Source organism: Rhinolophus sinicus, linkage group LG02 (genome assembly GCF_036562045.2).
Source record: "Rhinolophus sinicus isolate RSC01 linkage group LG02, ASM3656204v1, whole genome shotgun sequence".
Lineage (NCBI taxonomy): Eukaryota > Metazoa > Chordata > Mammalia > Chiroptera > Rhinolophidae > Rhinolophus > Rhinolophus sinicus.
This window is the reverse complement of record NC_133752.1, coordinates 192,937,789-192,964,777: the sequence shown is the minus strand read 5'-3', so window position 1 is coordinate 192,964,777 and position 26,989 is coordinate 192,937,789. Positions and strand designations below refer to the sequence as shown.

At 52.6% G+C, this 26,989-nt stretch overlaps 4 protein-coding genes across 4 annotated transcripts; 1 reads left to right on the top strand and 3 right to left on the bottom strand.

Moving 5' to 3' along the window:
- Window positions 1-277: 277 nt before the first annotated feature.
- RPS19BP1 (ribosomal protein S19 binding protein 1) lies at window positions 278-3,540 on the top strand. The gene is made up of 4 exons (XM_019734562.2): window positions 278-436; window positions 604-732; window positions 2,637-2,734; window positions 3,008-3,540. Exons 1-4 carry the CDS (start codon window positions 385-387, stop codon window positions 3,137-3,139), a joined length of 411 nt encoding a protein of 136 aa, XP_019590121.2. The 5' UTR covers window positions 278-384; the 3' UTR covers window positions 3,140-3,540.
- A 4,954-nt stretch (window positions 3,541-8,494) lies between these two features.
- ATF4 (activating transcription factor 4) lies at window positions 8,495-10,956 on the bottom strand. Its single transcript, XM_019734556.2, has 3 exons — window positions 10,411-10,956; window positions 9,503-9,820; window positions 8,495-9,407 (listed from the first exon to the last, which is right to left on the bottom strand). Exons 2-3 carry the CDS (start codon window positions 9,726-9,728, stop codon window positions 8,572-8,574), a joined length of 1,062 nt encoding a protein of 353 aa, XP_019590115.1. The 5' UTR covers window positions 9,729-9,820; window positions 10,411-10,956; the 3' UTR covers window positions 8,495-8,571.
- Window positions 10,957-12,872: 1,916 nt separating this feature from the next.
- MIEF1 (mitochondrial elongation factor 1) lies at window positions 12,873-19,204 on the bottom strand. Its single transcript, XM_019734526.2, has 4 exons — window positions 19,061-19,204; window positions 18,084-18,261; window positions 17,628-17,890; window positions 12,873-17,114 (listed from the first exon to the last, which is right to left on the bottom strand). The coding sequence occupies exons 1-4, from the start codon at window positions 19,202-19,204 to the stop codon at window positions 16,308-16,310; spliced, it is 1,392 nt and encodes a 463-aa protein (XP_019590085.2). The 3' UTR covers window positions 12,873-16,307.
- A 5,255-nt stretch (window positions 19,205-24,459) lies between these two features.
- On the bottom strand, window positions 24,460-24,672 carry MIURF (mitochondrial elongation factor 1 upstream open reading frame). Its single transcript, XM_074326419.1, has one exon. The coding sequence runs from the start codon at window positions 24,670-24,672 to the stop codon at window positions 24,460-24,462; it is 213 nt and encodes a 70-aa protein (XP_074182520.1).
- Window positions 24,673-26,989: the final 2,317 nt, after the last annotated feature.

The window sequence follows — 26,989 nt, the reverse complement described above, 5'->3', positions numbered from 1 at the left end:
TTAGAAAAAAACAGCTCAACATTTTCCTTTTTCGAAAAAATTGAGAATACTAACACACCGCCCCGCCCGGGCTTGCCGGACCGGAGAGGTTTGACCCACCAGGCTGGGCTAATGGACCGTTTCCGGAGAAGGCGCGGCCTGGAGCGCAAAGGGGCAGTTAGGCTGGGGTTGGACAACAAATGCGTCCTTCCGAGCGGTGGCCCCTCCTCCGGCTCCCGCCCCTCCTCCCTCTCAGGAGTAAACCAGCAACCCCTAACGCATGCGTCCTGAGGAAGGTGGGCACTTCCGCCCGCCCACTCCGGTTCCCGCTCGGGTTTGTGCGCAGACGACAGGAGCAGCCAAGACGGAAGTAGCGAGAACGTGTGGGCGGGGCCAAGTGCAGCCATGTCGGCAGCCCTGCTGCGGCGGGGCCTGGAGCTGCTAGGGGCGCCTGAAGGTGAGGAGGGCCTGCGCGGGGACTTCCAGCGCGGGCAGGAGAGCGGCAGGGCCTGGGGGCAGGAGCCCGGAGCGTGCGGAACAGTCCAAGCCGGGCTTAGTCCGGGTAGGACGGGAACCCTGCGCGCCCTCCGACCCCGGTCCGTGTGTCTCTCTCTTCCCCTACAGCCCCCGAGGCCTCACCGGGCCAGGCCAAGCCGAGCGGGCCTCCAGGGAAGCGGGCCCGGAAGGCGAAGGCGACCCAGGTCGGGAAACTGCGGAACTCGGCCAAAGGAAAGGTGCCCAAGTCGGCGCTGGGTAAGGTAGGGAAGGGGCTGGACGTGCTGTGCCCGGGGTCGGGCTGTGCGCCATGGAGGAGAGGGCTCTTGAGACAGAACTTGAAACGTCCATCAGGCATTTCTAGGACACCTACTGTGCGCCATGCGCATAGCGGGGTCCTGTCTACAGCCCTGGTGGGGAGAGAGGCATCAAAGAGTTTCCAAATCAGCTAACTGTGATGCGGGCTGTGAAGAAACCTGCTGAGAGGGCCTGAGAATCAAAGGCCAAGTCAGACTTGCTCAGGCAGCGACATTTAAACTCATCTGAAGGAAGTAGAGAGTGAACCAAGAAGAAGAGTACGCTGGAGCGAATGGCATATGCGCAGCCAGAAAGAAGTTTGTTGCCTTTTGAAGTTTGAAAGAAAGAAGCTTGGTAAAGGTGAACAAGGGTCAGAGATGGAGCATTTAACGGTGAATAGTGTGTGTGCCCCTCACTGTTCTAAGCCCGGTACAAATGTTCACTCATTTAATTTCTCACAACCCTGTAAAGTCTGTACAGATGATACCGGGGGAAACCAGGCAGTGTGTCTGCTTTTACCTACTCCGTTCAAGTGGGGGGCACTGTGACCTGGGTGGCGCGAGGGTGCAGAGATAAGAGACTTGTGCGGGTGGAAGGCGTGAGGAGGGAGCACTGATGGGCTTCAGTGGTGAACTGGCTGTGAAGATGGAGGAGAGGGAGACACTGAGAATGGAGCCCAGTTTCTAAAGAGCATCTTGGGGGATCTCGTGCCACGTTCTGAGACATCTGGGGGGCGGGTCAGGTGTGGGCAGGATGGTGGGAGGATGTGTGGCAGGACTTGGTGAGCTCCTAGTGTGTCTTTGAACCCCTACGGCCTGGTGCATAAACAGTATTCAAGTATTTGTTAAAAGAACGATGAATTCTAAGGAGGAAACGGTCGGAGCAAAAGTGTGGAGGCAGGAAAGGGAGACCCATTTGCGCAACAGTGGTGTTGGTGTGAAGCAGGGGCGTGGGATGCCTGAGGTCACTCAGGCCTCGTGGCCAGGCTAACGAACAGCTCTGTGGCCGCCACCTCGGTTTGAGGTACATCATCTCTTGGCCTGGATTATTGTGAAAGCCTCCCAACTGGTGTCCCACCTTCCACTTCCCCTGCCCCCCTCATCTTGTTCCAATCACAGCAGCTGAAGTAATCTTGTAAAATCATGTCAGACCTGTCTCCTCTCTGCCCCACGCCCTCTCGTGAAAGCCCAAGTTCTCACCGTGCCTGAGGAGGCCCCACGTGGTCTGCCCCTTCACCAGCTTCAGCTCCTACTGTCCTCCCCTCTTCTTCCAACCATTTTCTGTTCTTCAAATGCATTAATCACATCTCCGCTTCAGGGACTTCGCACCAGCTGTTCCCTCTGCTCAGAATGCTCTTCCCCCAGATATTCACACTCTTCCCTCAAGGCTTTGCTCAAATATCGTTTCACTGAGTTTCTCAGACCCTCAGATTTAGAATGGCAACCCTCCATCCCTGGCATTCCTCATTTTTGTTTACTCTTCTGTTTTTCTCCGTAAAATGTATCACCCTTGAAAATAGTTTGCCTTGTTTATCACCTGTCTTCCCACTGTCAGGTAAGCTCCATGAGGGCAGGAGTTCTTGCCCATCCGGTTCCTACTATACGCGTATGCGCTCACCTAGAACAGTGCCTGACAGCAAGCACTCAGAACACATTTGTTGAATAAATCACGAGCAACTGGGAGCCAAGGGGGCTCTCAGCAGCCTCTGTGGAGAGTGGATATGACAGAAGAGAGCCCAGGCCATTGTAGTCGAGGGAAGGGACTCCAAGGCCTTTGGCGGGGGCACCGAGGGGGAGATGTCAGGCGGGGACTCAGGTTTCCAGGGAGTGAATCTGAAATGGGGCCACCCTGCCTACCACCCACAGCTGAGTTCCAGAAGCGAGAGTGTCGGGGCTACCTTGGAGTGAACCTCAAGTTTATGACCAGTGCAAGAAGCACCGTGGCTGAGTCCGTCACCCAGCAGGTTTGTCAGGGGTGGGCTGTGAGAGGAAGCTGGGGGACGAGAGCCGAGGATGCTCCTGGGATCCTGAGCGTAGGGCGGAGGTTGGGCTACCCCCCATGCTCCTACACTGCTGTGCTGTGAGGGGTCTCCCCCCTGAAGGGCTGAGAACAGCAGGAGCATGGGGGCAGGTGAGGGAGCAGCACTTGGCCAGCTGTGCCAGGTTGGGCGGTTCCAAGGGGCAGTCCCTCATGTTGGGAGTTACCACCTAGGGATCCTAACCCTGTACACCCCCAGATTGTGTGCCAGAACCGGGGCCGCAAAGCCTGTGACCGGCCTGTAGTCAAGAAGAAGAAGAAGAAGGCCGAGGGCCCCGTGTTCACTGAAGAAGACTTCCAGAAGTTCCAGCAGGAATACTTCGGCAGCTAGGCTCCCAGGAGAGCACAGTGGGATAAGCACTCAGGCCCAGCGTCCTCCCCTGACCTCCCAGCCTCTGCTGGCCCCAGGACCCTGCCATGCATTCTGGGGTCCAGCCTGACTCGAGGTAGCCCTGGAGCTGAAGCCAGGGCAAGGCTGGAATGAAGCTGGTGAGCTGGAAGCCCGGGGAGGATTTACACTCAGACCGGAGCTGAAACCTGCACGCTTGGGACGAGCTATCTACCTGCCGAAAAGGAACATTTCGGACTGTTTTGTTTGCTTTGGCCCAGGTGGGGCCTCTGGGCTGTTTGCTGTGGAGAGACCAGTTACTGGGCCCTTAGGGGCCACACCTCTAGGAGTAGGAGGAGGGCTGCTGGGTGGACTTCCAGGTTCTAATAAATTTGGGCCCAAGAGCTATGTGTGTGCTGCTGACCTGACTTAGTGTCTTTGCCACCAAGGGGCCTTCCCGCCCTTCCCCATCTCCCGGCGGGGTTCTCAGAGCTCCAAGTCAGAAGTCCTCCATTCCAGCCCCAGTGCCAGCCACCACCCAGAGAGCAGGTCACCCTGCATCTGCTGACATAGCTCCGATGGGCCCTCCTCCCCTGGGTGGCAGCTGTAGCTGAGAAGGTAACCCTGGAGGCAGAAATAGCCAGGGAAGGTGAGTCCAGGGCCTGGGGAGAGTGAGTGCTGCCAGCCCGTCGCCTAGGGCTTGTGAGCGGGGTGGGGGTGGGGGTGGGGGGTGTCAAAGGCCACCTTTTTTTTCTCTCGTGTCACATGGGTGACGAGTGGGGTGACTCGGGAGGTGACTTCAAGAAACAAGGTTTCACACTCAGGTCTGTGTCCGAGCTGGGGGCAGGGGCTAGACCACCATGGAAGGCAGAGGCAGGACCCTTTGCAGCCAGCACAGGTACATACATGCTGACTGAATGCACGAGTGAGTGCATGGTGCTGACCAGATTAGTCTAGATGCCCAGGAGTCCCTCCTGGGAGGGGTTGGGGTCTTCTGAAAAGAGGGCCCTGGACATGCCAGGCAGCTCTTCATCTCATGGTCTGCTCTCTACCCGCCTACCCCGGCCTACAGGTCATGGTGTTATCTGATAGAGGACTTCGGAAGGGGCAGCTGGGGAGTGACAGCCAACCAACACCACCGTGGGTTCTTGGGAGTAGAGAGGGTTCCACACCACCACCCACGGCCCTGGGGGCTCTGTTCCTGGTTATTAACCAGCTTGCCCTCCTGAATGTGGATAGGAGGGGCCACAGAGCTGCTTGAGGCAGAATTGGAGCAGGTCCTGTCTGCAGTTGGCCTACATCTGAGCAGAAGGACGCAGACTGTCCATCCAGGTCAGGGTTTCCTCAAATGGGCTTGCTCTAAAGAAAGGCTGGTCCTCTGCCTGGAAGGCTCCACTCCCCTCCTCCCTCCCGCTGAGTTTTAAGGACTGATGGGAGAGCTGCAAACCCAGATAGCCTTGGAGACTCAAGATTCCCTCATCTTTTAAGCCGCTTAGCTAGAAGCTGGAGTTTGCTTCCTGGAAGGACAGGCTGACCAGCCACTGAGCTCCAGGGCCCCTTTCTAACAAGGACACATCTGCTGTCCCCTAGTCACAGGTTCCTGCCCCCTCCAGCCGCCTCCTGTGGGAGGATGAGTGCAGGGCTTCTACTTCTCTTCTCGTGGGTTTTCCAGTACGTCACGTTTTTGCCAAGTCGCACCAGCGGGGTGCATGCCCATGCCCGCTTGGTATGACTGTTCGTTCACCCTTGAGATTCTGGGTCTGTGGGTTTGGTTAGGACTCGAATCTATTTTAACAGTCACCCCAGACAATTCTGGTGCCCGTGGTCAGGAGGCAGCGGGGGCCCTGGGGAGGCTGGTGCAGGCTCAGGAGGAGGGAGGATGTGTCTGTCACCATGTAGGGGGGAGGAGAGGGGATGCTGACCGTGAGCCCCTGGACCTGGTGACTGAAGATCTGGAAAAGGGCCAGGGCCCAAATGAAAGGACAGACACCAAGGTGCACGTGCCCTCCAGAACGAACAAAACCTGTCCCTTGACACATTGTGATGGATATAAAGCCAGCACCTGGGAGCATTAGTGTGTCGGGTGGTTTGGGGCAGCTGATAGATTTGGGCTGGGCAGCTTGAGCCTTCCACACTCCCTGGTCCTCTGTGACTGGAAGCGTTGGTCAAGGGACCAGGCAGGAGTAGGGCAGGACTGCCCCACGGAACCTCCCTGGGGCCCAGCTATAGGCTAGCCGGCCCAAAGGAGAGGCTTAACTAGTTCCTGCAGGAGCTGGGTGGGTCCCATCAGGTGACTTCCTCTAACAGCTGGGACGGGAGCCCTCTGGAGAGGTGGGTTGGACTGATTCCCACCTCTAAATCTTTGCCCCGGCTGGCTTTCTTGGGGTGCTGTCCCCATTCTACGTCCACAACTTTCCCCATCCTTCAAAGCCCAGCTCAGGCACCCTCTTCTCCAGGCAGCCTGCCTGCCGTAACCCCCACCCCAGCCTGTCACTTTCTACTTGGTCTGAGCGTCCACCTGCCATCCCCAAACTGAGCTGAGAGCTACCCCTGCGTGGTGCCTGGCGCAGGGCTGCTACACTAGGGGCCCACGGTGGCGGCGGAGTTCTGTCTCCAGCTGGACCTCCTCCTGGTCTGCGGACTCTGGCCTCTGCCTCTTTGCCATCCCCACCTGCATGTCGAAGGCATCTCAAACCACCCAGCCAAGACCAAGCCACTCCCTGCCAGCATCACAAAGTTGAACCCAAATCCCTGCTCCTCCCCTAGTTTTCCCCATCTCAGGAGACGGAAACCATCCTTCCACTTGCTCTGGCGTCGCCTTCGTCTCCTCATACCTCCCACCTGAGCCTGACTTACTTGACCGTCAGAATATATCCAAGCTGAGCAGCTCTCCTGCTGCCACCACCTGCATGACCCCAGCCCGGTCCTGTCCTGGACCACGGCAGAGGCCCCTCCCCACCTACCATTCACAGGCTGCCAGAGGGACCCTCTTCAAATAGGAACCCTGCTCTGGGGGTTCCCCAAGTCATGCAGAGGACACTGTCAAGTCCTACCAGGGCTTCAAGGCCCATGCCCAGTCCCCTAACCTCGCCACTACCCCAACAGCCCCTCCAGGCTCCCTTCCTGCTGGCTTTGCCTCCCAAGAGGGCCTCCCTAAATGCCCACCTTAAGGAGCAAATCCTCACGCCCAGCACCCCACATGCCCGTTCCCACTGCCATCGCACGTCAGATGTCTGTTTTATTGCCTGCCTGTCTTGCCAGAATGAGGGCAGAGGTTTTATCTGTTTTCCTCAGCCACTGAATCCCCAGCACCCAAAACAGTGTCTGGCACACAGTGGGTGCTCATGAAGAGCTGTAGAGAAACATGAAGGCCATTCCTGAGCTCTAGGACCTGCAGCCTTGTTCCAGGGACAAAACAGGCACGAAACGCCACCAGCCTCTGGGCTCAGACAGCAGAGGGCTTGGCACTGAACCACAAACACCCCACATGCTAAGCATGGCCTGTCTGTCCAGACCAGCCATCCCTGTACCAGCTGCCCCTGGGCCAGCATCCAGCCCCCGGCTTGAGTTAAAAGGGTAGCATCGTAGGAGCCTCCTCCCGGCTCCTAACGAGGATTATGAGCTAACGCTCAGAGCTGTTCCTCAGCACTCAGCAAATACTAGCTGTAATTATTTGTGGAGAATTGGTATCTTGAGAAAGCGTCCACATTTGTAGTGACCTGTAACACACTTTAGCACCCACGCCTGCTTCCTCTGGACCCCCAGCTTTAAGGCAAGTGTCCAGGGCCCCCTCCCACCCTGCGTGGAAGTTCTGAAGCTACATTGATTGAAAGTGTGCATCCTGGAGTCAGACCGCCTGGGACTCAATCTACTACCTGCTACCTGGGCAATTCCTCTCCAAAACTGTTTTCACTTATAAGATGGGGATGAACTTTATAAAATGCATTTAGCATAGAACTTAGTTTTCATAATATCAATGCATGTAGCCAAGCTGACACTTTAAACTAGTAAATCCTCATGCATTTCACTGGTAGCAGTTAAGCTGCTTAGGTGGGGTGATCAGGGTGTTTTAATACCTAGATGGGTGGCTTCCCTGTGCTCTGTAATTCTACACTTGGGGAAGGAAAAAACCTCAAAGATCACCAAACCCAACGGGGCCCATGTGTGACAACCACTCCCTCTTGTGCCTGGGGGCAATGTTCCCAGTGAGTCACCACTGGCGGTATTTTTCCAACAGTGGGCTGACTCCAGCATCACTCTATGCAGCTCAGGAGAATGTGGGCCCCATCTTGCAGGCCCTCACAGGATATCCCAAGTTCTTCGAGGGGCAAAATAGACAAGAACCCAGACTCCGGAAGCATCCCTGGGGATCAAACAGTGCTTTCACCACTCTGCTCAATACCTTTGTCCGTGTGTACCCCCTTCCAGTAGGACCTGATGGGACCATGGAACCCGCTTCACAGGGGTCATGGGGACTGGGTGAGAATGCACATGAAGTGCTTACAACAGTGCCAGGCACAAATGTCACCCTCTACCCAGCCACTCTGGGAAATCTAGATTGCCTTTCAGAGATGGGAAACAAGACCAGCCCTTCCAAAGAGTTGGTTCCAAAGGACCCAGGCGGCGACCTGCCCAGGATGGGCCCAAGACAAGAAATACTGCCTTATCCTGAGACTCAACGAAGTCATTGCCACGTGGAAGACCTCGGGTTGCAACAAGTAGCTTCCCAATGCTGCCCAGGGATGGCAAGTCTAGCTGGCTGAGGTGGGCAGGGGAGCCTGGCTATCTGCCAGACCTTGGGCCCAGCTCTGGCCAGGAACTAAGTAAACTGCAGGCATCTCCCCAGCTTATGGTTTGTTCTAACAAAAACCAAGTTTCTCTTAATGGGTTTGGGAAGTGGCCTCTACAGAATAGTAAAAGCTTGTAAGTGAAATCCAATCACTTGTGCACTAAGCTCAAGGACTGTGGGGCCTTATCTGGGTATTTAATGAGATGTTGACACAAGGCTAGGTTAACAGGTGGATCCCAGGCCATTCCTGCCACACCAGTTCCCCTCATGTGAAACTTCCCCACCTTGCAGACACCAAAGAGCTATTATAAGACCTAGCAATTCTCAATTCTGGAAAAAACACCCAGGTACCTGCTTGGCTGTGGGGGATCTAGCCCAACCCCTCTGGCTCAAAGTCCAAGGTAAGACCAGTGACCCTAACCTATGGCACAACAGGGTATAAAACATTTCCTGGGCTCAAATAATTCAGCACATTGAAATCCTGCCCTCCACCCCGGGTCAAGAATCTAGTTCCAGGAGGACTGACCACGGTATTTACAAGGCAAGACACCAGACAGCAGTTTGCCAAGTACTTTCACTACAAAATAATTTATTACAACACACAGCTTCAGGCAAGCCTCCTATGTACAAGCACAGACTACCCTAACTAGGGGGCCCTTTTCTTTCCCCTTGCCTTGCGGACCTCCTCTATCAAATCTTTCAGATACTGGATCTCCTTGGCCAAGGAATCTGCCCTCTCTTTCAGAGCCTCATTCTTCTTTTCTAGTTCTTTACACTCGCCAGTGAGGGCCTCCTGCTCTGCCCTCTTCTTCTGGCGGTACCTAGTGGCTGCTGTCTTGTTCTGCTCCATTTTTTTCAGCTTCTTATCCAGCTTCTCACTCTTTACTTTTGCTGCCACTGTCTTCTCTCCAGGTGGGTCATAGGGTTTGGGGCGGGCAGAGCCACCACAGTTGGCACCTGGAGACAACAGGCTCTTATTTGGAGAGGCCCCAGAGGTAGTGGGGCTATGCTGGGGAGAGCCCAGATAGGACTCAGGGCTCATACAGACGCCACTGTCATTATCTGAGGTGGCATCCTCCTCCTTTATGCACTGAGGGATCACGGTAATGTAAACAGTGGAGTCTGATTTCCTATCTCCTTCAGAGATATCAACTTCACTGCCTAACTCTAAACTAAAGGAATGATCTGGAGAGGAGGACAGGGCCCCTGGTGAAAGAGGAAGAGGTTGCAGGAAGGTGAATGGGGCAACCTGGTCAGTTTCTGGTAAACTTTCTGAAAGATGGCCAATTGGGTTTGTTATTTGGGGGGGCTCCTTATTAGTATCCTGGACTAGGGGGTCTAAGAGATCACATGTGTCATCCAACGTGGCCAAAAGCTCATCGTGCATGGTTTCCAGGTCATCAAAACTCAATAGGGCATCAAAGTCAAACTCCTTCAGATCCATTTTCTCCACCATCCAATCTGTCCCGGAGAAGGCATCCTCTGCGAGAGATTTAAGAGGGATGAAACATTCAGCCAAATGCACAAGGCAGCAAGCCCCGATGACCAGACCCCCCAGGCAAAGGACACCCACTCACCCTTGCCGTTGTCTGAGGCACTGACCAAGCCATCCACAGCCAGCCATTCGGAGGAGCCCGCCTTAGCCTTGTCACTGGAGAATCCACGAGGTTTGAAGTGCTTGGCCACCTCCAGGTAGTCGTCTAATAGACCTAGACTTTCTTCAGCCCCCAAACCCGACTGGTCGAAGGGGGACATGAAGCCCCCCACGAACACCTCGCTGCTCAGGAAGCTCATCTCGGTCATGCTGCGGGCTTTTGCTGGAATCGAGGAATGTGTGTAATTCGAGGATGTCTTTGTCCGTTACAGCAACGCTGCTGCTGGGTGCCGTGAAAAACCTGAATAATAGGAAACCAAGTCCTATTAGCGATCAGCCGCTCTGAGAATTTCATCTTTTCACTCCTGAGGCAGGACGGCCAAACCGCTATTCTCCTTGGTTGTCCAGAATCGGCAACACGTGGCCCCAGAGCCATTAATGTCGCCCTTGCCTGTTCCCTGCTCAGGCGACACAAGATGGACGCCCTTGAAGCTCGGCCGTTCCTCAGCCCGCCACAAGAGGAAGGCGCCGCATCCTCACGTCCAAATACGGTTGCAGCTGCCCTGCCCCCGCCCGCCGGTGACTCACTCCGCGCCGGCCGCCGCCCTGCCCCGCCGCCATCTTGGCCCCTGCCACGTTTCGCTGCGCACCAGGCGGAACCCTGGCGGCTTCCGAGACCGCCGAGCGGCTCTTCCCCCCGCGCCGGGCCGCGCTTTCCTGACTCAGGAGTGCTGGCGTCTTGGCGACACCCAAACAAAAGCCACGCGTCCCGGGCGCTCATAAAACCGCTTCCCCCTCCGCGACGCCGCCCGGCCGCAGGCCGCGCCCAAGCAGGCCGACCCCTCGCTCAACCATGGGCGCACGGCCAGCGCGGCTCGGCCCGGTACTTACGCCATGGCTTAAGCCGCTGGGGGTGCCGCTGCAGAGCCTGGTGCTGCTGCCGCCGCTGCAAAGGCCAATGCTGCCGCAGGCACGGCTGCCTCTAATGCGCCATGGTGGCCGCGGGTCCGCGGGAGCAGAGGAGGGCAGAAGCGCAGACCGGGCGTTAAGTGTACATTTGCAGGCGGGAGAGGAAATGGCCGCCGCGCCCCGACCGCGGGTCCTTTATAGATTTTTGCCTCTATGAGGACGCCTCACACAGTAAATTCTTCCGCCGTGGTCACGTCACCGGCACCACCCACCCACTTCTTTTCATCTATCCGACGCCCTACCGTTTCCAACCAACAACTTTTTCGTCCAGGGTGCAGCTCTGAAGAGAAAGTGAGTTATTTTCAAGGTCTCAAAAAAAGGGAAGACGCACTACTTTAAAAGCTTCTAAGATCAAAGAGTCACTGTTCCCTCTGCGGCTGGGGAGCGCGGAGGGATCCACCAGACACGCCTGGCTTCCGGTGTTGGCTGAGGGGCGGGGAGAGGTCTTTCATCCCAAGGAAGGTTTTTATTGTGAAGTCCGAGCCCGCCTGGTTATCGCGCGAGATGCCGGCGCAGAGGGCGCTCGAGCTGATTGGTCAAGTATGGTGAGTCATATATTTCTCGTGTTTTTATTGGCTCAGGCGCTGAGGAGGGTGGGCTGTTCGGTGAGGTTGCCCAGGGTCCGCGCGGGAAGGGGTGACTTCGGCTCGATGCGTATCCCTCGTGTGGTCTCTCGTTTGCCCCCTCTTCTCCGTGATGCTCCTTTCGGCAGCCTGGCTGGTAGCTGGCCATGACGGGTTCTAACCCAGTGCGTCCCAAATAGTGGTGTCAGGCCCCAGCTTCTTGCCGCCCTCAGTGAAGCCCCGAACTACTGACCAGGTTGAGTCCGCAGGATGAAACTAGGCAAAAGGAAATGTCATTTTGTGTGCGATTTCATCATATGCAAGGCCTTCAGTGGCTGAAGGGGAAGTCTGAGGACCTCAAGGGAAAGATCATCTGATCCATGCCCACCTATCAGAAAAGGCTCGCTCTGCATCGTTACTCTGAACTCTGTAGAGCCGCGAAGATGCTTAATCCTGTAGGCCAACCTGTTACGTTTTGACATATCCATTCTCCTAAATGTTTGCTAGTCTATTAAAAGTATGCAGTCTTATCACAGGGGAACGTCTTTTGGTTTATGAAGTTCAGTTTCTCTAAGAACAGGTAGAGGTTTTATTCAACTGGGATCTCTCACTCTAGGGTAGTTTCAACCCACTTCCAATTCTGTAACTCCCAGGCATGACCAATCCCCAGCAAGTCCTCCTCATGACCCTGTGAGGAAGAGAACCCACGCCCACTCGGGTTCCTGTGTTTGGAAGCGGCAGTCCGTGTAAGGGGGCCAGCAACTTGCTCTCTACTGGGGAGATGTTAAGAGTGCTCTCTCTGCCATCTTCCCGTCCCCTCCAGTCAGGCACCGCAGGGAGAGAAACCTTGACTTTCTGCCTCCATTCATTTCAGTGGGCCATACAAATATATTTCTGTGAGGGCGGTGATGTCAAAACACTTGGTGAGCACTGTCCTGGAGAACTACACACTATTCACTGACTTCTTTCATCTAGCTTAGCAATTTCTTTACTATGGCAAACTGAGGACAAATGGGGAGGAGGTGTCTTGCCAGAGCTCCCAGTGAAGGCAGCATGGGGTAGGAGTTAGAAGATAGATTTTCGGGGCAAACCCAAGAGTCCTGGCTCTTCCATTTATTAGCTGGGACATTTTGGTTAAGTGACTTATCCTCGCTGAGCCTGTTTCCTCATCTGTAAGATGAGGCTAGTGATTAGTATCCTTACTCTTAGAATGAAGTAAAATCATATATGTGTAGAGCACTGAGCAAAGTGCCTGGGACTTAAGTGTTCAATATACAATTACTATTAGAACTCGGGACTTCTGACCCCGACCTCCCAACACCCCCACCCCATCGCCATTACATCATCCTGCATCCTCAGAGGACTCCTATTATTTACTGAGATGAAACTATAACTGTAAACAACTGGTACATGCAAAGCATACTGGATGCTGGGTAAGTGTGATTTTTCTTTCCCATTGGAGAATCACAAGTGTCAAGATACACAGAACTTGTCCAGTCTTTCAGCGCAAAGGCAGTAAGAAGTCCATAGCCACTACATAAGTCTTCTAAAGGCGTAACTAAGGACCCACGGGGCACGGCCTCCTTCTACTGTACGTCAGTGCCTCCTGAGGGATGACCAGGCAAGTCGTTGAGAATTAAAGAAGTAACACTGCCCCAGTTTTCATGCTCCAGAGGTCACGGAAGAATGACTCTTATGGCAGCTCGTCCCATCCATTCTATTATGGACACCTAGATCAAGCACGTCAAACGTTCTAGCTGAAATGAAGAACCTGTACCACTCCGGTAGGAAAACGTTCACACCACACACAAAAGTCAGAGCTGTTGGAAAGGAGGCTTTTATTTTCTTCTTCCCATGCTGAGGAAGGACATGAGGTTCCCCAGCTCCATTTCCTCCCTCAATAGAAAAAGGACAGCAGTTCTCTGGGTCTCAGGGCTAAGCTGCTTCTATATGGAGCTGACCAAGACAGGACAGAAAGCCTGGTGACGGATTCCAAACCTACCGGCCAAACATAGCAACTGCTACTGAATGGCAAGCAAGTGACTAGAGGGCCAGTTGTGGACTTGGCCTCAGGGACTAGGAATTTAGACTAAAAGGTAATCAAAACGAAAAGGTAAACAACACACTGTATGCAGGTAACCCCAGAACCCACGTCTCTGGTATTTTGGCCACTTAGAATCAGCAGTGTCTAACGGATACAGCCTCACGGCTCTAGTCCTAAGTGACTCTTACCATTCTTTTTGGCCTTGAGCTTTAGCAGGAAGGCGAGAGTGCTAACAAATCCTGTGAGAGCAGACGTTCTCAGCCAGGGTCATCATCTCAAGGAAGATGTACCGTGGCAGAGGACTCTGAACACATGCAGGAACCCCTACTTACAGAACCGCCTCGGGACCTCTCCGGGGCCTTTTGATCCTGAAAGTGATTCCTCATCAAAACCATTTCCGCTCTCAGCCTGAGTGGTACAAGGGAGCAAACTCAGCTACTCGGGAGGGTGAACCGGTGGACTACTAGGGGCCGAGACCCAGGGGAAAGACTACGGCCTCAACACAGCTTTTCCAAACATGAGCTTCAATTATTTTATTTGGGGAAAGAAAAAAAAAAGTCACAACCAAGTATACAAAAATACTGTTGTCCTGAACTCATTTTTTAGGCAGGGGCGACAGGGAGAACCAAAATACACTTTGGAACTGATTAGGTTTTCAAAATGATGAGTGTGTTTTTTAAGCTTTAGGCTAAGTGGTTTGCTAACCTAGATGGTGCAAAAAAAATTTCCAGATGGAAAAGGACCAGATGCTATTACTTCAAGAAAGGTGCGAGTTACTGAGTAGAAAGGCAAAATGGCGGGGAGAGGCACGACATCTTTCCCCAAAGACTGGGGGCGGGGCGGGGAGTGGAGGGGGGCAGAATGTTGCCCTCTTCCATCCAAGAATCTCAAAGCACTTGACTGTTTTCCATATTTTCCAATCAGGCCTGCCCAGTCGGTCAGCAAAACCACCAGGACCAGGGCCAGGAATTCCCACTGCTTCTTGTTCTGCGGACTTCTAAAAGGTTCTTGCTTGTGACATGGCAAAGTTATGGTTTTTGGTTTTGTGAAACATAGTTAAGAGACAGAGATGCCCTTAGAAAGATGTTCTTTAAGAGGAGATAAACTCAAATCACGATTACACTTAGCTTTGAGAATTTTGGACTTGCTCTTTAAAGTCTTTTCCTTTTTGAGGTCTCCAATATTTTATATGGAATTTGGTTGGAGATGCCAGCTTGGGAAAATTGTAGGTTTTATAATACACTGGGAAAACCAAACACTTTATGTCAGTGAAGAATAACCCATGCTTTTGCAACACCTTCTCAGCCTGCCCATCTCAGGTTCCACCCCGTCCCCTCTACACCACTCACCCAGGCAGCCCTCAGTCATATACATTTTTTTAAACTCCAGTTAGATTCGGATGAACAGCCAGGGTAGAGAATCTTTCTCAGGGTTCTGGGCTTTGTATTTTTCGTTCTCTCAATACCTTCCTACAAGTGAAACAACTGAACCACTTTAAGAAATCGTTGCATACACAGAACAGGCAGCAAGACTCCAAATATAGCCAAGGTTGACTCTAGTTCTCAGCTTCCTAAGCCATGACAAAAGGGGACAGGCATCTCTACCCTAAATTCCTAGAGAGTAGCTGAGATTTCAATGCTATTTAAAGAGTCATTTCATGTCGCTGTCATTGGGAAGGAATGAGACAGCTGCAGAGCTTCACCAGAATCTCACTGATGGAGAGGTAGTAAGAATAGAAAAAGTAAGACTTGATGGGAGGAGAACGAAATACTGGATGGGCAGATCGGAAACAGAATTATCATCAGGCTCTTGCCACAAACAAAAAAACACACCACAAAACGAGAAGATGCACTGGCATTGTGTATTCAACACTCCTCCCCACCCTCAGGACACTTTTTACATTGCAATAAATAGTGCAATTTTAGCAGCAGGAAACAAAAAGGAACGGAGGAAGCCCCCACCGCCCTCATGTTTTATCCATGTGCTCGCTTCCTGGGTAGCACCGATCTCCCCAGCTGCTGGGCGATTGGGGGCGGGGGTGAGGGGTCCTGCACGTGTTTGCTTGCCCTTGACCTCTGGAGGTGCCCAGAGAGTTCAGCCAACAGCCCTCTCCCATTCCTACAGCAGACTGCTGGGCCTGTTCTTGCTCTAAGGGCACATCCTAGAAAGACAGGGCCTGACGGGAGAAACATGGTCACTGAGCCCCAACTGGTGACTGGATTTTCCAGCCCATGTTCAGCCGTCTGCCAACCTCCCTTTAACCTGTAGCTGTGTCCTTGAAGGCCTTGTCTTAATTGGCAGTGAGGCAAGGAAGCGGGTGAACGAGAACGCTCGTGCAGAGGTGCTGCCCTTGTAGCCCCTTCCCTCCCTCGTGACTCCTGCACCCCATGGCGTTGGCCTGGACCAGCCACGGATGGGGCGTAGAGCTCAGGCACACTGACCCTCTCCCAGGTCCCCGTGACCACGTCCGCTTCCCTCACCCTGCACACTCACTGATGGCCACTAAGAAACACAATCTCTCAATCACTTTGCATCCAGTTCAGCATGCGCCCTCAGTCCTGTGTGGGTCAGTACCAGTGTTCCCATGAAAGACCTTCTCAGCACTTGGTCAGGTGGGGGGGGATGGGCTTCTTTTCCAGAAACCTGGGGCAAAGGCCAGCTCTTCCACTTTAGCCCCAGAAACCCTAAATACTGTCTGAGCGCTCTGTGCCGAGTTCAGCCTGGACACAGGCAATCACAACTTCACTGACATTTCAACTAAAAGGCAACATCTTGATTAGGCAGGTGAGCTCCAGGGAAAGGAGCAAAACAGAGGCGTGAACAAGAGGGAAAGACAGAGAAGACACCGAGAGGAACAGGCCAAAAGGCAGGGCAGACATGAGCAGAACCATGGGCCGCCTGCAAAACACCAAGTGGTCTCGACAGCTCAGGCTGCTGCTCCACCTTTCAATTCATTCCAGAAAAGTCAGCCTGGAGCAGGGGGAGGGGAGGAGTAAGGAGCACAGTGTTTGGTAACAAAAATAGAAAGGGCTGGGTTTCAGAAAATAGGAGATTAAGAGATGTCATTCTAATCAGCATGAAGTGACCAGGGCGGTGACCAGCAAGACAGGAGGCACCGAGGGACCCAACGAGGCACCAGCTACGTAGCCAAGTGTTTCTAACGCAGAAGCCAGGGCCTGACCGCCCAACCCCCACTCTGGCCATCACCTGCCCTACGTCTGCAGCAGCACCTCCGGCTCAGACAACGAGCAATAGAGAGTGTATCCTAACTCGTCGATTTCTTCAGGGGTGAGCTCTGCAAATAAGTTCACCTTGGGGTTCAGGGCACTGGGCAGGACTCCGGCCTCCAGGTACCTGATGAGTCCCCTCAAGGCCTGCAGGAAGCGGTCAGCCAGCACATCTGGAGACCAGTCAGCCTCCTCCTGGGCCAAGTGGAGGATGACGTTGGTGAGCTGGCTGGCAGTGAGGTGGCCCAGAGCCGGAGTGGACTTGCAGATGGCCTTGAGGATCTTGAGGCAAAGAGAACGGCAGCCTGAGTCGGCCTGGTCCAAAGCCCGCAGGCGTGCTGTCTCAGCAGGACGCAGGCTCAGCCGCCACAGGTTGTCATACTGGGCTAGCCGGTGTGGTCTGGCTACCAAGACAGTGTCACCGAGGGTCACTGATGGCAGGAAGTCAATGACGAGGTGTTTGTCACGCTCATACTGCACTTCTAGAGTCAGGGCCTCTGGGAGTGGCGCCGGTCGGATCACATAGTCCAAGAGGGACCCTATGGCCGGCCAATTGATGGAGCCAGCCACTACCTTCTCAAACGTGTCTGCCACTGTCTTTGGGGAGAGGTAGCCCCCTACTACACAGCGGTCCCAGTAACTACTACCACGAGGAAAATACTCTGGGTTCTCACGACGAACCAGGAAGAAGCCAGGGACATTCATGATGGTGTCTTCGCCAGGGATACATGACCACAGGTTCTGCTCCAGCACAAGGGGCACAATGAGTTGGATGTGGTCGGCTGTCACCACCTGTCAGGGCAAATGACAAAGGCTTTGAGGGATTTCATCTGCTTAAGAGACAAGCTGCCCCAAACACAGGTCCCACCACCTTGTATTCCCCCAACCATAAAAGAAACTAAGAGTTCTTTCCTGTCACTGTATTGACTCAGCTAGAGTGAGGATTTAAAGCCAGGGCTGTCGGACACCAGGGCCCGTGCTCATTCCACATGCCACATCGTCTCTGGACATGTACACAGGACATCCCCCAAGTCCTGAAGGCCCAAGAAGAGAGAAAAGTAGAGAGACAGGGACAAGAATACAGAAGGGAGGTGGCATCTTATAGTTTCCTGGAAGTTGTATGACTGAAAACCAAGAAAGGGTTCAAGACGACTCAAGACAGAGCTCTCTACATGCTCCCACAGGGTGCAGAATTCCGTCTTTCTGGCCAGCCTGGGACGCTGACCTTCTTCTGTCCCAACAGCACCACTGAGAAGCATCTGAGTCCAGACCCACCCCGACCCTTGCTGAGACCCAGCCTGTTACCTGCAGGTCATCGTACAGGCTGCCACTCAGGTACATGTCCCGAAGTGGCATGTCCGGCAGCTTGGCCCGCAGGAAGCCCCGGAGCTCGGCACATATGTCCACGGCAGCTTGCTTAGCCCGAGCCTGCTCACCGGCAGGGATGGCGGCCCGGTTCCGGTAGTAAGAAAGAAGTTTCTCCTGCAGGGACATGCGGAGTCGTGACTTCTTCAAGTCTACCTGGCCCTTCCTGGACAATGGCTTGGGCCGGGGTGGGCAGAATGTATCTGCCAAGGCAAGAGAGAGAGGCACATGAGCTCTTCCCATGCTTCCTCGCCCCAGAAAGTAGGAGGGCTTGGCACAAACGGCAAGTGCTAACACGGGGCCTGGCACATATGTGCCCAAGAAATGTTTGCTGAACGCAGAAGCAGCACCGAGAGTCCAGAGGTAAGACCCCGACGGGGCAGCAGGCTTTCTCACCTGTGTCAAAGGCCGAGGCGTCTGTGGGAAGGGTCTGCAGGGAGCGGCTCAGGCCTGTCTTCATGTCCTTGTTCAGCAGCCGCGGGGAGCCCATCCAGTTTGGCTCCTCCCAGCTCCTTTTCCCGGAATGGCTCAGGCGGGTGGGGCTGGTAGGGGCACTGATGGCCCTATCGTACATCTGAAACAGCAGAGGACCCTGCACATGTACCTTCCTTCCTGTTTTGCCCTGGTCAGTTCCAAACTATTTTTCAGTACTTCTGTTTTGTTCTAGATTATGGAATACTTTTCTCCATGTAGAAAAGCTCAGGAAGTACTAAGTGATACAAATAAGAAACAGATTTCTCAATAATGTCACAATCCAGAGATAAATGCTAACATTTCAGTATATTTCTTTCTGGAAAAATATATTTATGTAGTTAGGATCCTACCTTATGGTACATTTTCTGACTATACAACACTATATCTTATGAATGTAATGGTGAACACTGATGAATTTAACAGACTTATTGAGTGGCTACTATGTGCCAGGCATTGTTCTAGGTACAAAGAGTAAAGCGCTAAACAGAAAGACCCAATCCATGCCCTCATGGAGTTTTCTGTCTAGAAAAGGGACACAGGAAATACATAAATAAGTTAAATATAAAGTACACAGAGATAAACATGAACAAAAAGAAAGGAGGAAAAGGAAATAGGAAGTGTATATGTGGTGGGGGTGTTGCTATTTTAAACAAGGTAGTCAGGGAGGATATTTTTGGTTCATTCCTTTTTACTGTCTGGGATAGCTTCTTTATTTGTATCTCCAACGAGTTCTTCAGGGCAGAGACCTAGCAGGGGCTGCACTGAAGGCTCTTAAGGCCTCGTCTGATCCAAGTGCCCATGTTCCCCTCCCACGGGTCGTGCGCAAGTTGTCGTCCAGCTCAGCTCCACTTCGCACGGGCAGCCTCCCCACCTCTCCCACCCCTGGCCCCGGCACTTACCCGCTTAACCGCCAGTGTAGCGATGCCCAGCATGGCTGCTCCACCCACGCCCAGCACCAGCCGAGCATTGGAGAGCACGAAATCAATGGCGGTGCCGATGCCGTTGTCATCCTTCTTGCCTTTGCGCTCACCAGCGCCTGCCATCGCTCACCTGAGGATGAAGGCAGAACACAGCCATCACCGCCTGGGACCCGGGGAACTCTCTTATCTCCCTTAGCACGCCAGTCCCCAACCAGTTCAGGTTCTGTGAGTTCCAGCAAATCCTCCTGCCTCTAGCACTGCAAGGTCTCAGGTCGAGAGGGAGATACATGTCCCATGACGTATCTGGATGCCAGGGGGAACGGAAGGTGCTTACTGCTGGACAACCTCTCCACTGAGCTGCTGAGACTGGGAAGCAGTAAGCTTCCTTCAGTCCTTTCTTGCGTCAGAGTGAAGCACCCCACCATGCCACACAACCCTCTCCCTACCCCTTCCCAACGTTACGATGCAGATTGTATTCAGCTCCTTTGGCCACTGCTTCATGGAAGGTTAGATCTGAGGTCCAATGTAATAGATTAGAGGAGCTCATCTAATCCCATAGCATCACTTCACATAGGGAGGTGACTTGCTAGAGGTGCAGACAAAGGAAATGGCAGAGCCACCTCAGAACTCAGGACTCCCAACTCCTCGTATGATGCTTTTCCTACTGTGTCATGCTTACCCTCACCCACATCGAACTCTTCCTAGTCTATCTACTTTCTGCAAAAACAAAAACCCCACAAAACGACATGGACCAAACACCCTGCACACGGAGACATGACTACAAGTCCACATGTGAGAAAGGTCCACAGAGGAAAATACCCCTCTGTGGATACCGCCACCTGACAAATGCTGTTTCTTGGGGAAAGTGTGCAGGAGAACCACAAAAAGCTCAGATGAAATTGCTACTGTGAGACTGAGAACAAACACAAAGGATACTGTAGCTTTGGCTGTTGACTGAAACATAAAAACTCCATCTGCTCAACTGCACTTGGAAAATGAACTGAAAACGTTGACACCCCAAAGGAGTCATGGGGCACAGACAGAAGAGGCTGGCCTGCATGTGCTCAAGTGAGACCAGCACACACTGCTCCCCGGCAATGGGCTCGTCCTTACTGAAGGTCCCCTAGTCCCCAAATCAGCCCATTTCCCATGGAGGCAGAACCCTGGGCCCAACCCAGGTAAAGGACGGCAAAGTGGTTCAGATCCCAATACTGCTCTTAACACTGCGGCCCTCGTCTACCTCCTGTGTCCTGTACACCAGGAATTACATAGGGGAAAATGCAGTCATGTACCATTCAGGATCCCAATGGACCCAGAATGGGAGGCCGCACAGGGAGACAGCTCGCTGGGTGCATCTTCCAGTGTAAAGCAACATTCTAATACCATGTTACAACTGGGGATTGCTAATTTCACATCTCAAGCCTCCCCATCCCACAAAGAGAAGAAACATTTCTGACTCTACTTATTTCAGCAATTGAGTTATTGAAGAGTCATTGTCAAGTCCAAAAATATTTTTTTCCTAACTAGAGTTTGCAACCTTGGTGGCCTTTTTCTTTTCTCTCCCTGTGACAATCATTAGAAGCTTCACATTTAGGGACATATGAGAGACTACTTGGCTAAATGAAATATATTCCCACTTCAAATGCACAGAGCAAGCAAGACCAAGAAGAGTCCAACTTTGTATTTACAGGTGGGCCAGGCAAGAACACTAGTCACCCTCCCGCCGTGGCCGGAGACCGAGACGGGACACATCAAACTCAGCCGAGGCAGAGCCAGCCAATCAGGACCACGCAGAACATGATTACACAGTTCCTACACGGAACATGACCACTGGTTTACTTTTTTTTAACACAAACGAACCTTTACTGCTATATTGACAACAGAGAGAACCACTGGATGCAGGCACCCTCTAAATGATCCCTGGACGTGATGCAGCAGCCTGGAAGGGCATGTCTGCCCTGCGCCACTTAGTCCTGGGGCCATCTGATGACTGGTAAGGGCAAGGCGGTGATGTGGCAGAACAGAAAAAGAGCCTGGGTTTTCAAGTCAGAAATCCTGAGACCGAGTTCTTGTCTTTGAGCTCTGACTTACGAGCGGGGTGACCTCAAATGAGTTACTTAACCCCTCAGCTATGAAAAGGGGCTAATGACACCCGCATGACATAAATCACAGGGTTGGAGTGAGGAAAAACATCTACTAAAATACTGTACGTGAACATTTTATAAAACTGTAAAAGTACTCCACAAACGTGGGCTATCATGAAGTCTTTTCCAGTCGGCAATCCAGACTGTCCTCTGAGTTACATCTGACCTTCTGAGACGGGGGCTAAGCATGGCCTCTCAAACTTACACTGATGCTACCCTGGGCGTGAGATCCAAACTGTTCGGTTGAGTAGGCCTGGGAAAAGGCTTTTTCTACTCTAGCGCAATACATATATGCTCCCCCCATCCAAGGCCCGGGTGATGGCAACGGCCTGGTGACCTGGAAGAAGAGAGCGCATCCACGCGCTCCAACAGGGAGACAGAAGTTCTGATTTTAGAACTTCACTTGTTTCTGTTGAAAGTGCTTCTCCACTGTCCACTCTCCACTCAGGTTCTGTTGCACTAGCCTGGAGCCGACGAGGAGACAGGATCTCTGCCTGGCAAGGAGAGAGGGGCCTGGCTGCTCAGGGCAACCAAGGAGCACTGTTGTTTAATGCGTGTAGAGTTTCCATTTTGCAAAATGAAAAGGTTCTGGGGATCTGTTACACAACAATGTGAACATTCTTTTTTCTTTTTTTCAATTACATCAGTTGACATTCAATATTATTTTATATTAGTTTCAGGTGAACAATTAATTTTCTTCTTTTAAAAATTTTTATTAAAATAGAGCAAACACAAATTATATTAGTTTCAGGAATACCCTTCGTGATTTAACAATGTGAATATTCTTAACACTACTGAAGGTACTGAACTGTACCTTAAGAAATGGTTAAACTATTTCAAAGAAGGAACATTGACCTGGTGGGCAGGGCAGGGGGTGGAGAAGCGCTGCCACCATTTCAGGCAAGTTGCTTAACCTGTCTCCCTAGATACAAAAGTGGGAATAGAAATACTCATCACCTCAACATAGTGGGGGTGATGAGTAATGGAGGCCCTGCAGCTTCCTAGGGTGACAGCACAGAACTATGAAAATTCCAACTTATTTTACTTGAAAAAGTCACATGACTTAAACACATCTGGCTGGAGTACACGTGAAACTAGCTAACACACTGAGTGTGTAGCATGTGCGGGACATTTCACATACATGAATTCCCTTAATCCTCACAACCACAATCCCACGAGGTCAGTTCTACTGTTATCTCCAACTTACAGATGAAGAAACTGAGGCAAAGGTTAAGTCACTGGCCCACAGTCACCGTGCCAGTGAGTTGCACAGCCAAGATGTGAACCCAGAGCTCACGCTGCTGGAAGAAGCAGTTCACAGGGTCCTAAGTGGCTTGCAAAACCTTGCTCACCTGTCCCATTAACCTCTCTATACGCTTCTTGGGGGCATTTTGGCTCATTCACTGCCACGTCCCCAGGGCCAGCAGTGTTTGACACACGGTAAGTATATGTTGCACAAATGAGTTATTAACGCTATTTTTTGTCTGTTTTTGACGTGGTGGTAGCAACCTGTAATCCAACTCACAATCAACATGCATTAGGAACAGAAAGACTCGGTGACTCACTATTTCACTTCCAGACCCACCACCCTTGCCCCGCACAGGTAGCTTCCTCGGGCTTCGACCACCCCAGCCCTATACTGCCAAAGGTGGGCCTGCCAATCAACCTAAGAGGCTGAGGAGAAGCCAAAGCCATTACAGAAAGTGCCTCCTGCTTTCCCTCTGGCAGTTCAAAACAGCACCCTCCCCCCAGCTGGCAAGCCTTCCACCTCAGACACCCTTCATTCTTTCTCCTCCTCCGGCCTTGCCAACTGGTCACCAAGCCCCACGACTGTACATGTTGTGTTTATGCGCGGCCACCCCACCACCTCGTCCTCAGGCTCATCTGGCCGGGTTAACTGCCTGTAGTGTCTCCCACCAGCGACTTCTCCACACTGCCACGGCCACCGTCCCTCCCACATCATTCCCCCGCTTACAAAGCTGTGATGGTTCCCCTACTATCAGATGTCACAATCTCAACAGGGGATTCGGTGTCCTGCTGGACCTGGCCCAGCCTCACCTCCAGCCACTTGCCTTACAGTGCGCCATTCTAGCCACGCCAGACTCAAGTTTCCAGACGACAAAGTGCAGTTTTCACCTCCACACTTGCTTATTCTTGCCCATCTGCACAGCGAGCTGTGTCTCGTCTGAGGCAGACTTCAAACGTCCTCTTTTCTATAGCCACCTGGGGTCCCCTACCACCACCTACCCAAGACGTTATGTCCTCATCCCTGTCTCCACGCTCTGTACCTGACCCTCTAATACAGAGCTGCTCACACTGGAATTACTTCCCTCTGATCTCTGCGTTAGACTGAGTCCCTTGATGGACCATATCATTCATCTCTATCCCAGAGCCGACCAGAATACCAGAATGCCACAGGAGGCCCTCTGGGACAGTAGCTGAATTAAATATAATCATTAGATTCCAGTGGGACTTCTTAATAGCACTGGTATCAGGAGTAAACAGCTAAATACCACTTCCAAGTACCTTTCCAAGTGCTGTGTGTGCACTTTCTAGTTTAATTCTCATAATAACCTGAAGAGGTAGGTACTATTATCTCCAGTTTACAAATGAGGAAACGGAGGACTGGAAAGTATAGTGATTTGCCCTAAATCCCACAGCTCTTAGCAGTAGTGCCAGGATGTGAACCCAGACACCGCCCTCTGATGTCTGTACACTATGCTTTGCTTTACAGACTGTTATGACAGAATAGAGTTGCTTTGGGGAACGTGATCTGACCCACAAGATAAATGAATGCACTGAAGAATGAGCCAGGCTGGAACTGAGCTCTAATGTCTTTAATGGTTAATGTTTTAACCAATGTCTTTTCTAACATTTTCGTATATAAAATGTTCTACTTGAAATAATATGGTGCTAACAATCCTATTCTGGTTGGGCTTGAAACTCAGGGCCTATTTCTTCTCAATGAAGGAACAAACTTCTGTTAATATGTCACAGTGCTTCCATTGATTTCTAATGACTAAAGGACTTTGGTCACTAACAGGAAAGGGTCTCCCTCTCCTGGTCTCCTGCCTGAGGAAAAAAAAAAAATGAAACCTACAGAAAAAGGGTCTACCTACCTGAGGCCTCTTACTGCATCTGTGAGGTGGGGGTAGGAGAGAGCAGGAGTGTCTACAGACGGCACCTCTGCCCTCTTTCCCTTGGAATTAGGATGGGAGAGGAAAGGAGAGGGTCCTAAATAATCCCCCCCAGTTTGCTGTGGAGGAAGACCAGGCCCTTTTCCAGTTGCCTCTCCCGGGCCTCCGGATCCTCTAGTTTCTGATTTTTCCGGAACTCACGGCGAATGGAGGCAAGGTAGAAGTCCCGGTCAGTGTAGCGCAGCTCTCGGCCCTGGCGCAGCAGAGCCCGGTAGAGACTCAGCACCGCCTCTCGGCTCCATGGGGCCATGGGGGACTGGGTGTCAAGCTACAAGCAGAAGGGGGTAAAAAAAGCCTAGAATCAGAATTAACGACAGAAGGCCCTACAGAGACTATCTAAAATTCAAGAGTTCTTAATCTAGGTTTCAGAGAACCCCCCCCCCCCACCCCAAGGTCATGTATTGACTTAGTGGAAGGGCTAGGACTAGATCCCAGCCTCTGAATCACCCGGAAGGGCCAGAGCTTGGAAACTGAACTGCCTGGGGTTGAATCCTGGCTCTGCCACTTACTTGCCGTGTGACTTTGGGCAAAGTACTCAACTCCTGTAAGCATCAGCTTCCTCACTTGTAAAATGAAGATGATATTAACTTAACAGTACCTATGACACAGGGTTATTTTGAGAACTGTGTGAGATAATGCATGGAAAGCACCTGTAATAAACAGAATTTCACCACAGGGTGTAGTCTAGAAAAGGACTCAGCCGCACTTGAACTCGGGCACCACCACTAATGAGCTGATTACCCTGAGCAAGTTTCTTAACTCCTCTGTGCTGTTTCTCATCTGTAAAATGGGGATTAAAACTGTCTCCCGTCCATATGGTTGGTATGAGTAAACGAGTTAATGGATGTAAAGGTGTTTAGAACAGCACTTGGCACATACTAAGCATTCTATCGGGGTAGCTACCGTGTTTCCCCAAAAATAAGACCTAACCGGAAAATAATCCCTAGCAGGATTTTTCAGGATGACTTCCCCTGAACATAAGCCCTAATGAGTCTCTTGGAGCAAAAATTAATATAAGACCCGGTCTTATTTTCGGGGAAACACAGCATTACTAGTGCCACGAAACCTGGTTTGTAAGTGCTCAATAAATATTCCATTTTGTTCCACATAAACTGCCACCATCCTCCTTCAGTAACATTAAATCCTTACTACAGAAGTGCAGAGTGTTATTATTTGTAAAGTGCTTTGTCATCTATCATAGCATTTAAATTAAGGGACCTGTGAGGTGGTCAGGGCTCCTAACAATAATGAACACTCACTGTTTACTGTGTACCACGCATGTGCTAATAAGCACGTCCCACATAACCACTCATCTCACTCTATTAATCTGTGTCATCATTATCCCCATTTTAAGTGGAGAAAACTGAAGCTCCCAGAGGGAAGTAACTCGCAGAGGCACACAGCTGTAAAGGGGGGCTGCGCTCCTCACCCCAACTCTCCCTGCCTCTGTAAGGTTACCACTTGCTGGGGGCCTGACCATGTGCACAGCACTTCTCGGTGCTCTACAAACTTTCCCAGCCCAGCGCCTGGCACATACCAGGGCCTCAAAAAATAAGCTGAATGAAAAAGGGAATTCTCACAACGTCTCTATGTGGAAGAAATGATCAGAAATAAAGAAATGAGACTGAGTGGGGTCGGTATTTGACTGGTAAAATGATCTGGACTTTGGGCCGACCGTCAGACAGCCATCAGCCTCTGGCCTGGCGAACTTCCTGTGCGACTTGAGCAAGCCACGGCCCCTGTCCCTTTTTCCTCAACTGTAGAAGAGCCCCACTCAGCCCCAAGGGCCTCCCACAGGAGACATGAATCCAGAAAATCAACAGGAAAAGTGCTTTATGAGGTAGAAGGCGACTGTCACGCGAGGGCTGTTACTACAAGGTGTCTCGGCGAGTAGGCGGCTGAGCCCTGGCGGGTCCCCAGTTCCAACCCGGACCCTGAGGGGGGGGGTCGGGCCGAGTCGGGGTGGAGAGACCCCAAAGCTGAGGGAGGCCGGCTCGGGGGCCCCAGGAGGCCTCCGGAGGCTGGTGCGGGGCCACTGAGCGGCCTCGCAGAGAAATGCCCAGGGCGGTCTGGGGCGAGACCCCCGGCGGCCCGGCCGGTAGCCCCGGGCTGGTTGGGGGGCGCCGGCCGCGGCCCTGAGAGTCGTATCGGCGAGCCCCGGCCCCCGGCCACCTCACTCACCCGCGGACTGCGCGCGCTACCACTCTTCGGGGTTCGCCTCTCGCCCGGTACCTCTCCCCGGGTCACCCACCAACATGGCCCCTTCACTTCCGGGACACGACCTTGTGCGCGGACTTCCGGCCCTCCCCGCCACGGCCTCTCTCGGGGCGGGGCCAGGAACGTCGTCGAGCCACGCCCCGTCGAGCGGGCCCTGCCCACAACACTGAGCTCCGCCTCCTGCGTGACGTCACCTAGGGACTGGCCTGCTGAAAGCGATCAGGCCCCTCTCTTCCCAGGGCGGCGGTGCGGTGGCAAAGCCCGCAAAGGGAGAGAGCGCAGGGCGCGTTCGGTAGGCCCCTAGCCGCCTGTCAGGAAGTCAGCCCACACCCCAGCACCGTCTGCTGACC